The 20,162-nt window shown below is 47.2% G+C and overlaps 1 protein-coding gene across 11 annotated transcripts in view; it reads right to left on the minus strand.

The window, feature by feature from the left end:
• The window catches only part of GALNT15 (polypeptide N-acetylgalactosaminyltransferase 15), a 55,127-nt gene that overhangs the window by 19,436 nt on the left and 15,529 nt on the right, over positions 1-20,162 (minus strand). For 7 of the 11 annotated variants that reach the window (XM_015445038.3, XM_074030964.1, XM_005545701.5 and 4 more), the window contains 5 exons: positions 19,654-19,820; positions 14,450-14,654; positions 6,881-7,048; positions 3,624-3,741; positions 2,093-2,287 (listed from right to left, as the gene is read on the minus strand). In XM_015445038.3, the coding sequence (XP_015300524.3) occupies positions 2,093-2,287; positions 3,624-3,741; positions 6,881-7,048; positions 14,450-14,654; positions 19,654-19,820 (853 nt within the window). The remainder of the gene's footprint in view (positions 1-2,092; positions 2,288-3,623; positions 3,742-6,880; positions 7,049-14,449; positions 14,655-19,653; positions 19,821-20,162) is intronic. The other 4 variants (XM_074030968.1, XM_074030969.1, XM_074030966.1 and 1 more) reach the window with 2 other exon arrangements.

Raw genomic sequence — 20,162 nt, forward strand, 5'->3', positions numbered from 1 at the left:
CCAACCAATGTGGGAAGAAGGTTGAAGTTCTGTAAATAATTTGCATACTGTTGCATTAGGCTGGCCACAGCCAACATGCCATGTCCTAATGAGCCTGTCTGGTGGAAAGTTAGTCTGGCGCATCAAAAAGTATGCAATATTTAACACTTCTTTAAGAATTCTTTATAAATGCAGTCTGTGCCAATGTTAAGAAAATGTCCTCTGAAAGCAAAGAGCTAATACTAAATTGACATCCCAAGAGAGAAAAATAGCTGCTTTGGCCAAAAGAAACCCAAGAGATTAAAAACCACAGAAACTCTGTGGACCTCTACAGAATGCTGTAGAAGGCCACTTGCTCCCCATTGCTAATTGAATAAAGTCTAAACTGTTTAGCCTGACCCTCAGGGGCTCCAGAGTCTTCCCCCAACTCCTCTGGATGTCTGAGTTGAACCCGTTCAGCCATTCTTCAGATGTGACCTCCCCTGAAAAGATGTCTGTCATGAGCCTGTCTAGGATGAATCATTCCCACCTTTGTTAACATTATCTCTTCCAGAGGAGCTCCTGCCCCACCAGGAACCTGATAAGCATTGGGTATGGTTCTCTGTCCCCTGTAGGACCCACCCAGGGCCTGGCACAGAGCAGGTGCTTGGTTGACCTTTGTTGACCATTAGTAGCCATGGCAATAATGATGGTATTAATAGTAAACACACAAACAGGGCTTACTCAGTGCCAGGCACTCGTCTAACATGTTTTGGATTTATTAACATATTTATTCATCCTAACAATGGAAGGAAAGCTTAACAAATGAGGAAGCGGAAACACTGAGTGTTTAAGTAACTTTCGGATCATACAACCAATACTTAAACCCAGACCATCTTGTTCTTGGAGTCCATGAGCTTAACCATCAGACTACACAGCTTCTAGATCGGCGTCTAGAGTTGGACACATGCTTCCACTTCCCACAAATAGAGATGGAGAAGGAGACTAAAGAAGAACAAAGATGCTAGCTAGTAAATGAGCTGGGTCCTTGTAAGAGTTTTCCTTTCCATCGCAATGCCTTCCTGGAGGAATGAAGGAGGCTGCTGTTAGTAGCATTTCTCCTGTACCGGGAAAGGAGCCAATGCCACTCTGTGTAATAGTGTGGCTAACTGACGGGGTCCACGAGGAGACTCTAGCCTGCCTAGATCTACCTTAGGAATTACTGTTGAGCCCTGGGATTCTGTGTACTGTTAACACTTTCCCCAGCTAAAGACACAAAGATCCTTGAAGTTCATGGAGCCCTGACACACTCCAGGCTCTGGAAGCTATTCTCACTTAGGGAAGCGGCTGGGTCTAGAATAGGGAGGAGGCAAAGCCCTGAGGACCAGGGCGGAAGGGGAGCCATTGGGGCTGTTCTGCAGGGCTTCCCTGCCAGGCTGGCCCTGTACTCGGGCATGTCCTTCCATTTAAAGTGGCTAGGCTTCATCTGTGGCATGCAAACTCAATCTAACTCACACCCCAGCAGCGTGGGCTGCTGAGGGGCTTGTGGGAGCTGCTCCAGAGTCCCCACTTACAGCACAGCAAGCTGTGAACCCACTTCCCACACTGAACGGCATTTACGGGTTACTCTGGAAGGACTGAGCTAAAAAGCTGCTGACCAATTGATAATGCGCTTTGTGGATGTTTCGTTAAATGTTTAAAATTTTTATTTTTCTGTGGCTTGTTTTGGACTCTACTTTTATATTTAGTATGTGTTTCATGTCTTGGATAATTTCACAACCCTGAGCCCTTTGCTCAGGATGAAAGGAGACCTGGCCTTGGAGACCTAGCTCATCGCTTCTCTGTGCCAACCCCTCCCCTGGCCCCAGGTGAGGGATCCCATCCCACAGATGTCATCCCATAAATGTTAGGGAGCTTCAGGCCAAGGCCAGCTGTGATGTCCCATGGAGAAGCCGGCGAGACAAAGGGCAGCCTCACCAGGTAGAGGAGCCACTTAAGACAAGGCAGCTCGAGGGAAGCTCAAGCCAGAATCTTCTGTTTTCCCCTCCAGGCAAAAGAAAGGAGCCCTCCCTGGCCCACCTCCTGCTGGTGGCCCTGTGCTGGACACAGAAGCCCCACCCGGCTCTCTCCTTACCTTGCTCAAGGAGAAGGCCTCTGGGCTATGCCTGTAGAAGGTTTCCTTGAATGACCCCAGCCAGGTCTCAGCAATGAGAACCTTGTTCCTCAAGGTGGCCTCCTGGTCAACGGGGGAGGGGGCATCCTGATTTCGGTAGATGTGCCCTACCCGAGAGCAGGGAAGGATTTCAACGGAGCCACCGCAGAGCCAGGCCTGCCACGAAGGGAGAAGATAAATACCTTGGCATTCCGCCTTTAAGAACGGTGGGAATTAAGGAGCCCTATCTACAAGGGGCTGGCAAAATGCACAGGAAATCATGAGCACTCAATGTGAAGATGATTATAGTCCTCAGTGTGGAGTAGAGTTTCCAGATTTGGAAGTTCTGGGCATGGGAGTGACAGGGTGGAGAGAATAGAGGCAGTTGTCCCAAAATGGGGACAAGGGGGCCATCCCTGTGCAACTACCTGGATATGCAGCCCTTCAAACACATGCAGATCCAGCACTTAGAGAGATGCCTGTGAATTAGCACCCCTACTCCCCAAAGGACACTTCCTCAGGAAAAAAGATGTCCCCAGTGGTCCGGGAATACCTCAAAGCTTGTGAAGTGTGCTACAAAGGCACTAGGGGCTGTTTGTGGTGGAGACAGAAGCAAGCTTTCCTGAGACATAGTCTTTACTATTTCAAGAAATTTCCCTCTGCTCTCCCACTCCCAAATGGCTCGAGGTCACTTGGCAGGAAGCCTTTCATTCCACATTTGGGGATAAAGGTTAAAGGAGTAGCGGTCCTAGGATAAGCAGCATATTAATGGAAACACCAAAACTGGAGTTCCCAAACTGTGTGCCAAGGTACCCCAGGGTGCCACAGCAAACTCGTAGGGTCTGGTGTTAAATTTCTGAGAGAAACATGGTGACATCTGTTGGACTTTACGCAGAATATAAGCTTCAGGTAATTCACACTTTCAGCATTAGATCTCTGCACTTTTGATGACGAATATTTTTCTGGGGTTGGGTTTTCGGAGGGTACTCTGATGAAAAAGCAAGTATCATGCCAGAAAGCAATGTGGAACAGGAAATGAGGGTGACTCCAAGGTTTGAGAAGTTGCGCAGTGCCCAAAAGGTGCTAAGTTTTTATGACAAGTATTAAAGTGTTTGGACCAAACTACTCAATACACAGAACTTTGGGTATTTGCTTTGGACTATGGGTGCTGCGAAAAAAGTACTGAGATGCTAAGAGTGCTATGAATAGAGAATGTGTGAGAGCCTCTGGAATCTCCACACAGAAGTGAAAATAACTGAGACTATGCCCATTCCTGGAAGCAGGTTTTGAGGGTCAATTTCATGAAGGCACTGAGAGTGAAACCAAGCTACAGCACAAGAGAGATGGGAAACTGTGAGAAATGGAAGGGTTGACACACAATACAGGAATGACTTCATAATTTTCCCACAGCCTCATTCCTTCCCAGTGACATTTCTAATGCCTGCCTTCAAGACGTGACCATACACACCACTCCAGACATCCGACCTGTGTCCTCCCTTGGTCCAGGACATACCTTGAAAGACAGTTCGAGGTTTTCACCACCCCGCAGCGACATAAGAGGGTCATACGCTCCAGTGTTTTGGAAGTAATGTCTGTCCATGGCCACCACCTCTCCGGGCACCACAGGGCTCCTGGACACAGAAGACGGGCAAGACATTGTAGGTCAGAACCCAGAGCATAGCAGGCAAAGCTGGGGGCTGGGGTTTCCCAGGTGGGAGCTCCAGTGACTGAAAGAACAGGCTTTGGGCTCAGGTAGAATGCAATGTGTTTTTTTTTGTTTTTTTTTTTGTTTCTTTTTTGAGACGGAGTCTCGCTCTGTCGCCCAGGCTGGAGTGCAGTGGCCGGATCTCAGCTCACTGCAAGCTCCGCCTCCCGGGTTCACGCCATTCTCCGGCCTCAGCCTCCCGAGTAGCTGGGACTACAGGCGCTGCCACCTCGCCCGGCTATTTTTTGTATTTCTTAGTAGAGACGGGGTTTCACCGTGTTAGCCAGGATGGTCTCGATCTCCTGACCTCGTGATCCGCCCGTCTCGGCCTCCCAAAGTGCTGGGATTACAGGCTTGAGCCACCGCGCCCGGCCAGAATGCAATGTTTTTAATTGCAAGACTGGAGCAGAGCCATGATGTCAGAAATCCCAGTATTTGATGAAAACAGAGCTATTCTTGCTTAGGCCTTTTATACTCTGTTCTCAGGTACTGCTCCTAGAGAGGGCCCAGGGACCACACCTGAGGCTCCCCTGCCCTCTGGCTTGAGTCCCTCTGGAAAGATGTTTGGGAAGAAGGCCTTGGTTAAAATAAGGTACCCTGAGAGAGGTAGCACCAGGCCTGACACAGCGACATGGCCAGGCTCATTCCTCCTTTCTCTTTCTCACCCTCTTTTGTTTTCCTAATGACCATCCACCCTCTCCCCAATTCTATGATGAACCCACCAGGGACCCTGGAAGCAGCTAAGTCCCCACTGCTCTACGGGAAAAATAAATGATTATAAACACAGGAAGCTAGAAACTTTTAATAAGGGAATTCAGATCGTAATATCCCTCAGAGAGATTTTAAACAGAGGAAGATGTAGTCAGAAGGTTTTTGAAAAAGGGTCTCTTCATTTAGGAGAAACAAATTTTAATGCAGCCACACTCTGGGAATTTTTCAAAGTGTAAATGACTAAGAGTTCAGATTTTTCTTAATTACTGAAGAAAAAGCAATGCATTAGCAAAGCTACTGGCCGCTAGGTTATAAAAATTCTACATTATACCAGAATACTAAAAACTGATGTTGTAATGATTATTCAGTATAATTTCCAATTCTGCCACTCCCAATTTGTAAGATCTTAGGTGGGCTATGTGTCTTTGAGCTCAGCTTCCTCACCTCTAATTGGGGATAAAATAGAGTTTCATAATTGGGTTTTGAGGGGATGAAAAAGGTAAGCCATGTAAAATATGTAGCTCTGTGCATGCTACATTTTAAATGCTCACTGGATTTTGATGTTACAAGTTCAGCATTCCTTTTCTGACACCTGTGGGGCCAATGTGTTTTTTAATGCAGAATTTTTTGGACTTTCAAAAGGGACATACACCACATACTACACATCAGTCGTAGTGGGTTCTGGGCTGGCACTCTTTAGTCAAATATGCTAATACTTCTTTAGTGAAACATACACATATTTTCACAGTAAGCAGTAAGTGGGATAAATAAGGCCGCTGCAGACACCCATGTCAGTTCAGGGCAGCTTTTGCTGTCTAATGATTTTGTTTTTGTTTTTGTTTTTTGTTTTCTGTTTTTTGTTTTTGAGACAGAATCTTGCTCTGTCACCCAGGCTAGAGTGCAATAGTGTTGTCTCAGCTCATTGCAACCTCCGCCTGCTGGGTTCCAATGATTCTCGTGCCTCAGCCTCCTAAGTAGCTGACTTGGAGGGACTACAGGAGTGTGCCACCATGCCCAGCTAATTTTTTTTTTTTTTTTTTTTTGTATTTTTAGTAGACATAGGGTTTCACCATGATGGCCAGGTTGATCTCGAACTTCTGGCCTCAAGTGATCTGCCCACCTTGGCCTCCCAAAGTGCTAGGATTATAGGCATGAGTCATTGCACCTGGCTTGCTGCCTAATGAATTATTAAACAAATGCTTGATTTTTAGAGCTTTTTGGATTTTGCAATTGTGAATAATGAACTGTAGCCTTGTATTTAAAATATAGCATAGCAGTGAAGCCGGTGTTCTCAAGGGCTTGGCTGTCTGGGTTTAAATTCCGGCTTCACCTCTCATTGGCTTTATAATGTTGGGAAACTTTTAAAATCTTTATGTACCCCAGAAACTTTGGAGGCAGACAACCAACCCCACTGTGTCCTTTCAGAATTCCTGACCCACAGAATTCATGAGCTTAATAAAATGGCTGTGTTTTACACCAAGTTTGAGGTGGTTTGTTATGCATAAGATATCTAGGCCAGGCGCGGTGGCTCAAGCCTGTAATCCCAGGACTTTGGGAGGCCGAGACGGGCGGATCACGAGGTCAGGAGATCGAGACCATCCTGGTTAACCCGGTGAAACCCCATCTCTACTAAAAAATACAAAAAAAAAAAATTAGCCGGGCGAGGTTGCCGGCGCCTGTAGGCCTGTAGTCCCAGCTACTCGGGAGGCTGAGGCAGGAGAATGGCGTGAACCCGGGAGGCGGAGCTTGCAGTGAGCTGAGATCTGGCCACTGCACTCCAGCCTGGGCGACAGACCGAGACTCCGTCTCAAAAAAAAAACAAAAGAAAAAAAGAAAAAAGATGTCTAGTGTATCTACTTAAATAGAAGAGTCATCCAAAAACCAAACATATGAGAAGTCACCCATACAATAGGATATATTTGAGACCTATGGTTCTTAGCATTGACCTGCTTGAATTCTTCCTGTTTGCTAAGACGGGACCTGAGGAATCCACACTGTACCTGATGAGAGAGCTGGGCCAAGATTCCATCTCAGGTTGTCACACTGGGGCATTAACTGATGCTATCTGGAAGAGCCTGGCAGAACTTTATGAATACAACAATATAATGGTGGTAACACCTACATCTAGGTGCCTGGCACTCTCTAAGTGCTTTTCACATATTAGCTCATTCAATCTTCACAGCAACCCTATAAATAAATACTATAATTGCTCTCAATTTACTGATAAGGAAACTGCGGCATACATTAAGTAATTTACTAGGAAACTGTGGAGGCAGGATTAGACCCCAGGCAGGCAGGCTGCAGAGTCCATCTTGAGGAGGCAACGGCAAAGCAGGTGTGAAATGGGGCCTCACCTGATGGGGCTTATTGGGGACTGGAGGGCCTTCCTCACATGCTCCGGCAAAGGTTCCCAATGGAAATCCAGCTTCCAGTCCAACACCCCACGCTGCAGGTCCTTCGAGGGGTAATACCGGAAAGTCTTCCAGTCAATCACATCTATCACCGGAGATACCACCCGGCTCCTGGAAAGAATTGTGGAATCAAACAAGGGACATAAAGCATTTACTTGCTGAGGCTGGAAACATAGTCTGTACATGCACTGCCCAGTATGGTGGCTACCAGACACCCATACCTAAAATGGGGTTTATCCAAATCAGGTGTGGAGTAAAATACACCCTGGATTGAGAATACTTTAGTATGGAAAAAAGGATGCAAACATCTCAATAACTTTTACATTGGTTACATGTTGAAATGGTGATATTTTGGATCTATTGGGTTTACTAAAATATATTATTAAAATTAACTTCATGTTTCTTTTTATTTTGTAATGTGACTATTAGAAACTTTTAAATTACATATTGTTATGTGTTATATTTATATTGTTATATTTGCACACATGTGTGATATTTATATTGTATAGCAGGGTTCTAGAAAATGTTTTTCCATAAGGAATTGGGGTCCATTGCTTTAAAGAGCATGCCAGTACTTTTCTTTCTTCAAAAACCTTTCTTCACAGCACTGAGAGATACACAGAGGGGTTCCAGGCTCAGCTCTGCTACTAACGAAGTGTGTCATCTTGAGATACCTGTTATACCTCTCTGGGCCTCAGTTTCCTCATTTGTAGAATGGGAGGTTGAACTACTTCCCACAAAGGCCTTTCTCACCTGCAATGCTCTAGGACTGTGGCTCTTAACTTCTTTTGGGGTCCTTGATCCCTTTGAGATTCAGGGGAAAACTATGGGCCACTCCTGAGTGAAAACTTATATGTCCATGTAAAAACTACTGTGCACGATGTCAGAGAGTTTACGGACCCCTACTCTCAGGTCTAGTTCTTCTTCCTCCTTATAGCATAAAACTTGATTGGCTTGAGAAATCAGGATTTCCAAGCCCTGGAAGTGTCCCTACTGTCAATGCATGCGTATATGAACATGTGGTATCTATAACCAAAGTGCCTGAATCTTGGTTTACTTGCTCATTTCCTGCCACTGTTGGTGATTTTTAGCCCAATTTTATTTTTATTTTTTATTTTTTTGCACAGGCTGGAGATATAACTGCAGAGTGATATAGGAAATTGACATGGGTCATATACTTTTTAACTAAGTGGGTGTACCAGGAGCTGCTATCCACCTAACCAATATCTCAATCACATTTTCTCCCCCTGGCCTGTCATGATAATTATGTCTTAAATCTGTGCCATGGAATGAATCAGGCCTGAACTTCAGGGTGGCTAGAAGGTATCACTCTAAGAGAAGTGAGATTCCTGGGAGGGGAGATACCAGCCACACTGCGTTTACACTACCATCAAATTCCACCTCTGTTCCATCATCTTGGAGAGAGCCAGGGTGGTCCCACGATTTCATTATCTGCTTTAATCTATGGCTTTAGGTAACTGATATAAGTGTAAGGAGTTGTGGGGTCTATACGTAGAGCAGGGATCTGAATATGCTTTTCCTGCCTCTTTCACATTGTTTCTGCTGGAAGGCAAGGGGAACATAATCCCTCTGGGTCTCCCCTATTTTGGGGGTACCCTGCATTGACCTAAGAAAACTGAGAACCTAGACTGGGGAGGAAATGAAGGTACCCAGAGCCCGTTCCAGAGTCTCCACTTACTGTGTAATGAATCAGGCAGATGGATAAATTTGGCTATTGGCAAAGCATTTTGTGGAATTTTGGAATCAGGAGCTAGGGAATCGTGTGACTGAATTAGGAAGAAATGCATGAAATTTGTGCCATCTTCAGCAATCAGAAAAGGACAAGAAAGGGACTTGCATTCAAGCATTCCCACAGTCAATTCATCCTAGACCTCTGTGCTGTGTATTTATTTCTTTTTTTCTGTTTTCTTTTTTTTTTTTTTTTGAGATGGAGTCTTGCTCTGTCGCCCAGGCTGGAGTGCAGTGGCGCAATCTCAGCTCTGCCACCAGGTTCACGCCATTCTCCTGCCTCAGCCTCCCAAGTAGCTGGGACTACAGGCACGCACCACAACGCCTGGCTAATTTTTTGTATTTTTAGTAGACTTGGGGTTTCACCGTGTTAGCCAAGATGGTCTCGATCTCCTGACCTAGTGATCTGCCCGCCTCGGCCTCCCAAAGTGCTGAGATTACAGGCGTGAACCACTGCGCCCAGCCTCTTTTTTTAAAAAAATGGTCTCACTCTGTCGCCCAGACTGGAGTGCAGTGGTGCAATCTGGACTCGCCGCAACCTCCACTTCTCAGGCACAAGTGATTCTTCAGCTTCAGCCCCCCGAGTAGCTGGGACTACAGGCATGAGCCACCATACCCAGCTAGTGTGTGTGTGTATGTGTGTGTGTATGTGTGTGTGTATGTGTGTGTGTGTGTGTGTGTGTGCGTGTGTGTGTTGAGAAACGGGATTTCGCCATGTTGTTGAGGCTGGTCTCGAACTTCTGAACTCAGAGTGATCCGCCAGCCTTGGCCTCCCTAAGTGCTGGGATTACAGGTATGAGCCACTGCACTTAGCCTGTGCTGTGTACTTCTTAACAAAGGAGTACAACAGAAGAGAAACATTCATTATGTTTCTCTTTTTGTTTTGTCTTTCTGGAAGCTCAGAGTCACATGTAAAACTTATTTCTAATAACTGTATTACCCCTGACTCCCAATACCCTCTTTTCCTTTCTGAAATCTTCTTTTTCCTCTATTTTAACCATGTACAACAGTGATTAACCATGAGCCTCCCTGAGTACATTTTGGATAGAGATAAAGAATAAATGTCAATGAATGAAGTGAGGAGTGCTTTCTATTTTGGTCTTTATTCCTATGGACCATAGTGGTTGCCTAAGCAGGGCTAAATTACTGACTCAAAAAGGGTGATTAATTAAAATAAAAAACCCACAGTCTTCTATTCAGCTTTGTGGTTTTGTACCTACAGATGTGTCTGGTGTTCTTGGAAATCATGTAAAGCAAAATAGCGAGACTACCTCGTTTGACTTGGAAGGAGCTGGAAGTGTCTGCTTACTTCATCATTCCCTCACCTGTGAATTGAGTTTTAACCCTCAGGCAGGTACAAGGTTGATCCTGTGTTAAGCCTCTCTAAGTTCCAGGAGATCAAGTGCTTATATTTTAAAAGGCAAACAGAAGGTGTCAAGCTGCCAACAAAGACTGGCTCACTGAAATATGTGAGATCAACGAATATATTACTGTCCAGATATTCAAGAGCTAACTGTAGTTTCAAGCTTCCCATAACCTTTTACCACGATAAAGAATAAGCCCTCATTTATCTCATTCCTTGTTAATTCTCCTGAGCCTGGATGTTCCTCGAGGTCCATGATACGTGAGCCATTTTGAAAGTTCATGCGTATTCTTGGTGTTTGTGGAAAGTCTCTTATACCAGAAGCAGAAGGCTCTGAATTCTCCCTTCCCAGAGCTCTTGCTGCTCAGGTGTGACCGCAGGACTGGCACCAGCTCTAGCAGCAGCAGATATGAGGACGTGTCACGCTGAGGGGTATGAAGTATGATGGTGGCTGGAGAGTTTCCTTGGGGCATCTGAGCTGAAGAAGGCTGCCCCCCCTGGGGGGCCAGGAGGCGTCCTGACCTCCTGCTGCTCCTTGACGCTCGCACACGTGCACACACACACGCACACACACACACACGCACACGCTCGCTCCCCCCACACTCAGACTCTCACATGCTCACACACACACACTGACTCACATGCACAAACACGAGGGGTTCTTACACTGCTTTCCATCATTTAATCCCTCAAAGGGCAGAGTGGGAGGTGTTCTGCTCCCTGCCCCACATTGCTTCTCCCCACAGCAACCCTGGCTGATCCTGAAGGACTGGATGTCTCGCAGATAGGGACCAAACCCATCTTCTAGACCCATCTTCAAGTAAGAGATAACTTGGTCAGCTTCTTGAGATGATACCATCTTTCAGCCCCTTTCAAGACTGTCCCTTTCCCCTTAGAAACCTTCATCCTTCCGGGGCTATGGCCTCCACTGCTTGGCTTGGGTATGAGAGCTGGCGGTCAACACAAGGCAGCTGGGAGCTGGATACAACAGCTAGTCTTGGTTCCCTTCGTTGTTACTTTGTGTAGAAACTGGCCATCAACCAGCACCTCCCAGGGCCTCCCTAAAATCACTTGCTCATAGGGAGACTCTGTGTAGGGTTGCTATGAACAGTTACAGGAGTTGTGCACTGTGCAACCCAAGAGAACACCTCTAATATCATCGTTACCATAAATTTGCATTTTTATTTTGACAATTTGTGGACAGTTGGCATTAAGATGTCTTACTCTAATAAAATCAGTATGTTATGACCAATTTGCTGATGAATGGGAGTCAGGAGGAATGGTCATGGGGAAAGGATTTCTACCAATTCAAATAAAGTTGCCACATGGCTAGTAGGAACCTGCTAGGCAGGGACAGGGAACAAAGGCTGGTCAGCAGGCTCTGAATTCCTTGGCCAGGGTATGGAGGAGACTACGACTCTTTGAAATAGCTGATTTGTGGCTTATTGCACCATTCACTCACCACTCCTACCCCACCTTTTTTTAAATAAGAGCTCTTAAAGACCCTTTTTTGTCTTTTGGGCACTGTGTCCTCATCTGGTGACAGAATGTCTCCTGACACAAGCCTTGGAGACAGCTGGGCCCCTTTCCTCTCCGTGTGAGGAGCTGTACCAAATGGCTCCCGCAGCTTGGCTTTGCATGAGGCATGTGGGTAACGTCCCTGGGGGAGAAAAGCACACGCTGAATGAGGCTGCTCTCCCTGCCACAGCTCACAGAGCAGCGCCATGTGGAGTGGAGAGAGTGGGACTCAGATACCAGAGGTGGCTTTTCTTCCAGATCCTCACCTGCCAAGGTCTACAAGCTGGACACTGGGGCCCAGAGAAAACAGTGGACAAGAAGCCATGAATGAGGTGTGGAGAGGATGAAAATGTGGTCACATCACGCAGAAGAGATGGAACCCAAAGAGGAAGGCAAGCCAGTAACACACCAGGATCAGAGGCCCAGTGAGTGTGTGTGTGCGGGTGTGGGTGTGTGTTTGTGTGTGTATGTGTGTGTGTGAGAGAGAGAAAGAGAGACAGAATGAGAGACCAAGAGACAGAGAGACAAAGACCATGAGAGAGGTAGAGAGGCAGACAGACAGAGACAGACAGGAGGGGAAAAGAGGAGAGGGGAAGGGCACAGGAAACTAGAATATCTCTTAATCACAAAGGGCTTCCCAGGGAGCCCCATTTTCTTTTTTTCTTTGTAGCCTAGGACACTGAGGTACTGCCATGTCTTTCTCCCTTCACCTAGCTCTGTGAAATGGGCCCCGATGTGAGAAGCAGATACGAGGGACTCACAACAGCAGGTAATACATGTCTCACAACTGGGGTGGGGTTAGGGGTGACTAATATTTCTCCCTGACCAGCTTCTCCAACTCTTAAAAAGAAAGTGTATACAATAAAAAGGGCACTGGACCCAGAGTCAGAAGACCTGACTCTGCCCTTACACATCATGTCACCTCTCTGAGCCTCAATTTCTCCCCCTATAAAACAGAAGCTAAAATACCTGCCTGAGGCATCTCCTGGGGGTCATTAAAGAAAGCATATGAAATAAGTCTGTGAGGGTTATACATACATAAAGTTTAATGATATTAATTACTGCATTTCTAAATGTCTGCATAAAAGAAGCATAGAAAACAGCCCAGCTGTCAAGTGGCTGTGTGACCCTCAGGGGTCTTTTTTACTTTCCTGGAACTCAGGGCTCTCGACAGTGAAATCATGAGGTAGGACAAGAAGATCTTCATGGTCCCTCTGAGAGCCACCTGTCTGTGATAACAGATGGCAATTAGAGGAGAAATGGGCGAGATCAACTTTAGAGTCTGACTCCAGTGATAGACATTGCTGTGATTTCAAGATGGTCCTTTGCATGGAACACAATCAAAACTGGTAGCTTCAGAGGGCTTGTGCATTTTCTTTTCTTTTCTTTTCAGGATGGAGTCCCGCTCTGTTGCCCAGGCTAGAGTGCAGTGGCACGATCTTGGTTCACTGCAACTTCTGCCTGCCAGGTTGAAGTGATTTTCCCACCTCAGCCTTCCAAGTAGCTGGAATTACAGGTGCCCACCACCATGCCCAGTTAATTTTTGTATTTTAGTAGAGATGGGGTTTCACCATGTTGGCCAGGCTGGTCTCGAACTCCTGACCTCAGATGATCCGCCTGCCTCAGCCTCCCAAAGTGCTGGGATTACAGGCATGAGTCACCGCACCTGGCCAGCTTGTGCATTTTCGTGTCCTAGTTCTTGTCCTAGTGCTGAATTTATGTGTGTCTTCTTTTCTTATGAGATGTGAGTCAAGAGGCAATCTGTCTCATGAAACTGGGCAACTGGGCAACATTAATCTGTCTTGATGTCACTTGAGTTCTGATTATTCTTCTTTGTTAAAATGGAATGCTGAACTATTAACAATTTACTTTCTGTCATTTGAAACCGTCTCCATTTGGCAGGATGGTAACTCCTATGTCTCCAGGATTCATTCCGATGTGGTCCAGAAATTTTTTCTTATATTTGATGGATCATCCCAAACTTCAAGTGAGATAATAAACATTCACCATGGGTAGGCGTGAAGGATAGAAGTTATAGGCTTGGTTCTAGCATTGATCCTATCTTGCTGGGCAGCATCAAACAATTATTGATCATGGTTCCACTCTGCTACATGCCTACTTGAGCTCCAAGGGGTATGCCTGAGGTGGTTCAAGGTGGGCCAGCCACCAGGTTTCAGTTTTCCTGGGTGGGATATTCAGACTGAGGGTAATGGTTGACTAGACATGTTTAGGAACTGTTTGTCTTGGGCAAGGAAGTAGGAAAGAGATTGACAGTCAGACGGGGAAGGAAAGCAGAGAAATGATCAAGAAAAATGCTAAGATGCTTGTCTACAGGGTAATGTAATGCAATCCTCTCCAACTTCACATTTCCAAGGACTGGCCTTAGGTAGGAAATTAGGGATCCCTTATATAAACTGGGGAAACAAAGAATGCTGTTGAGTGATCACAGAACCTAATGCTTTCTTTTTAAGGGTGAGTAATCTACGGCCTAGTGTAGTTCAGACTTTTTCCCCAGGTTATGTTATAAGCTTGATTAAAATTGCCGAATTTTCACCAAAGTCAATGATAGCCATAGTAAGGTGTTACCCTTATCATGCAATTTAATACAATTTTAAGTATTTGCAACCTCATAGAAGCTGTTCTCTAAGCCTCAGTTTCTTTATCTATAAAACAAGGTAGATGGACTGGAAGACCTCTAACCTCCTTTCCAACTCTAACTCCATATTCTTAAAAGACCTAAACATCTGAAAACCCAAAGGGAATAGATCACTCTCTAATGGAGACTCAGGAATTAATAGGTGGGTTGTTCTGTGAGTGGATGACGCTGTAGACTATTTCTCCCAGTCCCATGTCTTGCTTTGCAAGCCCAGGGAATAAGTTACCTGTCACCAGCTATTCTGCTGAGGAGGGGCTCCAGCCAACCTGGGTGGCACTCGCAGTGGGCATCCATGAAGACCAGCACATCCCCGGTGGCCCTGGTGGCCCCCAGCATCCGGGCCCTGATGGCACCCAGCCTCTTGTTGCTCCTGAGTAACTTCACCCCCTCCAGCCTGGCCACATATTCGCTGAGAGCAGACTTGAGTTGTCCTGGAATCAACAGGGTTGTGGTCAATGGAATGACAAATGCCACAACCGATGAGACTGTGACTAAGATAATTATCAGCAACTGTCTCTTGGAAGCTGTGGTGAGCACATGGGTCCTAAGAACCAAAAACATGATTACAGTGTGGTTGTTGCTGAGATGTAAGATGCTTCCTTAGGTTGGGGTGGGCCATGATTCTCTGCAGTAAAAACTAGAGGGATGCTGTCAGAAAACCAGGAAAGGGGAGAACTTGCTAACATTCTCCAAATACAGCAGCAAGAATGTGGCAGATACTGTTGGTGTCTGATGTGGTTTGGCTCTGTGTCCCCACCCAAATCTCATCTTGAGTGGTAATACCCACAATCCCTATGTGTCGAGGGAGGGACCTGGTGGGAGGTGATTGGATCATGAGGGCAGTTTCCCCCATGCTGTTCTCGTGATAGTGAGTTCTCATGAGATCTGATGATTATATAAGTGTTTGACAGTTCTTCCTCCTCTCTCTCTCTCTCTCTCTCTCACTTGCTGCCGTGTAGGACATGCTTCCCCTTCTACCATGATTGTAAGTTTCCTGAGACCTCCCCAGCCATGCAAAACTGTGGGTCAATTAAACCTCTTTTCTTTATAAATTACCTAGTCTCAGGCAGTTCTTTATAGCAGTGTGAGAACAGACTAATAGAGTGTCCTACTCAGATTCCCTGAGCTCCCCTTAACAGTTTTGGTTTGGTTTGCATGTCCCCAGCTGCTATGTGTGCTAACTGAAATCTGAACTCTTCTCTGGAGACTTACCTTGGGGTATTAAAATGGTCTCTGCTGCAGGTGCCAGACAGTCATGCAGGGTGCTGCCCCTGGCCCCAATCATGGTCAATGACTGACCATTGCAGGGTAAAAAGCAAGACAGACCCCACAGTGCAGCCTGCGCTCCAGAGGTCCCCATGGGACCAGGCTATGGCTGGACTTCATCTGAAACCACATCTTTGTTCGGCTCTTCCCTCTGTTTCTTCTGCATCACCCACTCCCCTACAGGTTTCCCCTGAGAGTACACCCTCAAAAAAATCACATGCACATGACTCTCCATCTCAGGCCCTGCTTTCAGGAAACCTGACCTAAAACAGTGGTCAAGGAAGCCAAAGGCAAACGGGTCCATTAAATTTGGCAGCTGCTAGGAGATTAGCGGTGCTGGTCAAAGAGGTCTCATTGCAGTTGATGGGGGAGTCTGCAACACAATGGGTCTGGGAGAGAAAACAGGAGATGCAAAACTGAGACCAAGAGTCCAGACAGTGTTTTAGGAAGGTTGATTCTATAGGGGAAAGGAGAGAAAGAGGCCTAAGAAGAAGGTGATGAAAAGGATGAGAGAAACTTGTCAGGTTTTGTGTTTAAGATAAGAATAACTTGATTGTGTGTGTGTGTGTGTGTGTGTGTGTGTGTGTGTGTGCGCGTGTCCGTGTATACACATGTCAAGAGGAACAAGCCAGTGGAGATGGAAGGAACAATGTGTTCACAGAGAAGCAGTGGTCTCCATGAAGTCTTGGAAATAGGGAGTCCCCCCAGCCCAGTGGACTAAGATCGCCTCACGGACAGGGGTTGTACCTAATGCATCTCTTCTGCTCCAACCCTTAGTGCAGGGCCTGGCCCACAGTAGGCACTTGGTACATGTGCATTGAACAGAACTGAGCCAAAAAGCGAGAATTTCCCCCCAGTTCCCCAGCCCAGAGGTGGCCTTAACTGTGGATGCAAGTAGCCTGGCTGCTTTGGTAGCTGGATCTCTGGGGAGGCTGGAGAAGGTTAAGGCAGCCCTGCCCGAGAGCGCCCAGCAGACTTTGTACACTCCTTCCCTGGGAATCTGTCTTCGAAGCACCACAGATTTTCTGCAGGGGGAAAAATGTCCTGAGCAGTAGAGGAAAGGAGTCCCAGTCACTGGGCTGTTGCAATTCTCACTGGTAAAATGCTTCGCTGATTTGTTACTTTGTGACTATTTTTCTGGTAAGATTGTCAGCCCTGGTCCACTCCCTAGAGAAGAATCTCTTAGTCAAGCTATTAACATTTCTGAACTCGCATATCGGAAAGGCAGCCCCTCAGTGACATCATTGGCTTTCACATTGCTAAATATAACATATTCCTCACCATTCATTCTCCCCTTCCGCTGTACTGACAGAATTTTGATGTTTCTTGGGGCAGCTAAAAACACGTATCTCCCAAGACTTCCTCTCACTGCTGGCAGCAGCTCTGGTAGAAATAAACTGAATGAGAGGATTCTGGGAAAACTATTATTTTACTATTTTTTTTTTCCAAAGAGGACAAACTGGACTGGCCTCTGCCTATCTCTTCTTCACCTTTTTCTATTTGAAATATGTATGTGATGTCCAGAGGTAGAGAAGCTCTGTTGTGATTATGAGGCCAAAACTACCCTCTAAGCATGTTGAAGTGGAAAGCAGATGAAGGTGGGTATCCAATGGCATCGTGGAGCTGTCACACCAATCCTGCATTGCCGCCCTATAAGCTTTCTATACTATAAGGAAAAATAAATCTCTATTCATTGGTTAAGTCACTGCAGCAGGTTTCTGTTCTATGCAGCCAAATACTGATATTCCCACCAAACATTAATTTATGAAGCTCTCCTTGGGCTGACTGCTGGTCTCTGTAGCTATACCTCTAACCCTTGTTAGTATTATGTAGGACAGACTTCTAGCAAGAGAGCTTCAGAATAGACTAAGGAAGAACTTCCGGACTGCAATGGTTGTTTGGCGTTCTCAGTGGGTTTGGAAGCGGGTAAGAGCACCCATGTCTGAGTGGTATAGTTCTCGGCAAAAGCTGGGATGATCCTCAACTCCTTCCTTCCAGAAAACAGCAGAAATACTGACTTCCACTTGTAAAGGGTCATCATGGGCTGGTCATCACAAGCATTTTCTGATTTAATGATTCGGTGTGGGCATTACCACCCCAGAGGAATACCCGGAAGCCCATCTAGCTGATTCTATCACACTACACTATGCCGTCATGACCATCAGCTTGGAAGCCCATCAAGGTGGCTCAGGGCAACCCGCAGCACCTTTTTCTGTCACAGTTTTCCTCAGAGGTAGAGTAGGGTTGATAAGCCCTGCCTCTCTGGGTGGCCAAGATGATTAAATGAAAACAGTGTGCAAGGTGCTGCTTGTCTGGGATCTGGGTCTTGGCAAGCACACAAAGGAGAGGGACCTGCAGAAATGGAACCAGTGCTGGCCTTGGTTGTGGAAAAGGCCTTGCACCCCAGTTGCAACAGGAAATATGGGGCCACTGGATGGAGAGCCAGCCCAGTGGTGAGGGGCAGAAGGGGCGATGGCCAGGAGGGGGCAGCCTAATTGCTTGGCAGGGGGATCCAGATCCCCTCTGGTGGGGCTGCCAGCTCTGGGGTAGCCCATTTCTCTGGGGCCCAGCTCCTCCACTTTCCATACTCCCAAGGGGCACAGACATAACACAGCTCATCAGATGGTGGGGGCCGGACCATAGGTGTGCTCTTGGGCGGACCCTGCCCCACTTGAGGGTTTGGAGAGTCTTGGGGCACTTTTCCAGCCGACCCAGCCCCACAGCTGTTCATTAGTCCTGCCTAATATGCAGCCAGCTGCACCCAGGAACCCCAGGTGTTCTCAGAGCCTCTGGCTAATCTGACTCACTGCTATGGCCAGGCTGGGCCCATCCCTGGAGTGAGGACCGTAGAAAGAACTAACAGAGGCACCTGGCTATCCTAGCCCTTCTCCATCATTCCCCTTAGAAAAACGCAAATGCTCAGCTTCCCTCGGAGGGTTCTGATCTTCCCAGAAGGCCAGGAGGGGTGTCCCTAGGTCATTTATTTGCACCAGAAATGTAGGCTTCAGGCCCAAGCCAAAGACTAGAGCAGAGGTTCTCAAAGTGTGGTCCACAGAAAACAGCAGCATCAGCATCACCTGGGAGCTTGTTAGAAATGCAAACTCGGCCGGGCGCGGTGGTTCAAGCCTGTAATCCCAGCACTTTGGGAGGCCGGGCGGATCACAAGGTCAGGAGATCGAGACCATCCTGGCTAACATGGTGAAACCCCGTCTCTACTAAAAATACAAAAAACTAGCCAGGCGAGGTGGCGGGCGCCTGTAGTCCCAGCTACTCGGGAGGCTGAGGCAGGAGAATGGCGTAAACCCGGGAGGCGGAGCTTGCAGTGAGCTGAGATCCGGCCACTGCACTCCAGCCTGGGCGACAGAGCGAGACTCCGTCTCAAAAAAAAAAAAAAAAAAAGATGCAAACTCTTCGGCCCCACTCCATCTCCAGAAACTCTGGGGGTGCACCCTGCAGTCAGTATTTTAAAAATCCCACCAGGTGATTCTGATGCACACTCAAGTGTGAGAGCCACTGACCTAGGAGTCAGGTGGGGGCTTCTCTGTCTCCATCTTCCTTTAGGGCTGTCCCTAGTAGCGAGGTTCCTGTGAGAGGAAGCATACAGGCAGCTTCCGCAAGTCTGGCCTCTGGGCCTGACTCTGCTGCTTTTGGCTGACTCTGCTCCAGTCTGCTCTCTTCTCTGGGCCCCAGTTTCCTCCTCTAGAACATGAGTGGGTCTGTCTAGGCCATGATGAGTTAAGGACCAATGCACATACGTCCGTATGTGTAAAGTGCTGCACCAAGGTCTAGGAGGCAGTCGGCACTCACAACAGGGCTGCCTTGTGTGATTCTTCAGTGTCTTGGGGAGAGGATTATTGGACTGGGTGGGGCCTGGGAGAGAGATCCCCACGGGACCAGGCCGAGGTGATGCTCCTCAAGACCCTCCCCAGGGCTGTTTCACCTGCAGGGCTCCTTCTCCTTCTCTGTCTTGCGGCCCCCACTGCCTTACTGGTTTCCCCTGGTGGCTCTTCATTCGTAAGTTACTTGCCCATGAATCCTCATCTGGAGGTCTGTACTTGGGGAATCTTGCCTAAAATAGTTCCAAACTTCAATCCTTTGCTTGGGAACTCCACCCCGCAGGGGGTGAGGCTCACCCAGGCGAGCCTGGAGGAAAGCCATGGCTACCTTGCTGGCTGAGGTCGTCCACGAGAATGATCTCCTTCAGGAAGGCCCTGGGCACTGTGTCGAGGATGCTGTGTACAGTCCTCAGGAGGGTGGACCAGGCCTCATCATGGAAACAGAGGATGACACTGGCTGTGGGCAGGCTGTCCTGAGGGTGCTGCTGCAGACACCTGCAGGGAAGAGAGCCAGAGAGCCATGGGGAAGAGAAGCCCACAAGAAACATTCCACACCCTCTAATTCATTTCCCTTGCCCTGGTTGGGGCTGCTCCCATTATATGGCTCTCCTATGGGATCTCTTAAAATTCCCATTTAAAGAGAACCTGTTAACGCCCCATAGTGGTGCTGTCCACTATCTCCCAATTCTCAGATCTCAAAAGCTCCTTTATCATTAAATCCAAAGTCCCTCCCATTGCAATTGAGAAGCATTGCCATCGTTCTTAGCAGATGACTGTCCTCATTTGTAAAGTGGGAATGAATGACAATATTATCAACCTCACAGAGCTGTGGTGAGG

This window comes from Macaca fascicularis, chromosome 2 (assembly GCF_037993035.2).
Source record: "Macaca fascicularis isolate 582-1 chromosome 2, T2T-MFA8v1.1".
NCBI classification, from domain to species: Eukaryota; Metazoa; Chordata; class Mammalia; order Primates; family Cercopithecidae; genus Macaca; species Macaca fascicularis.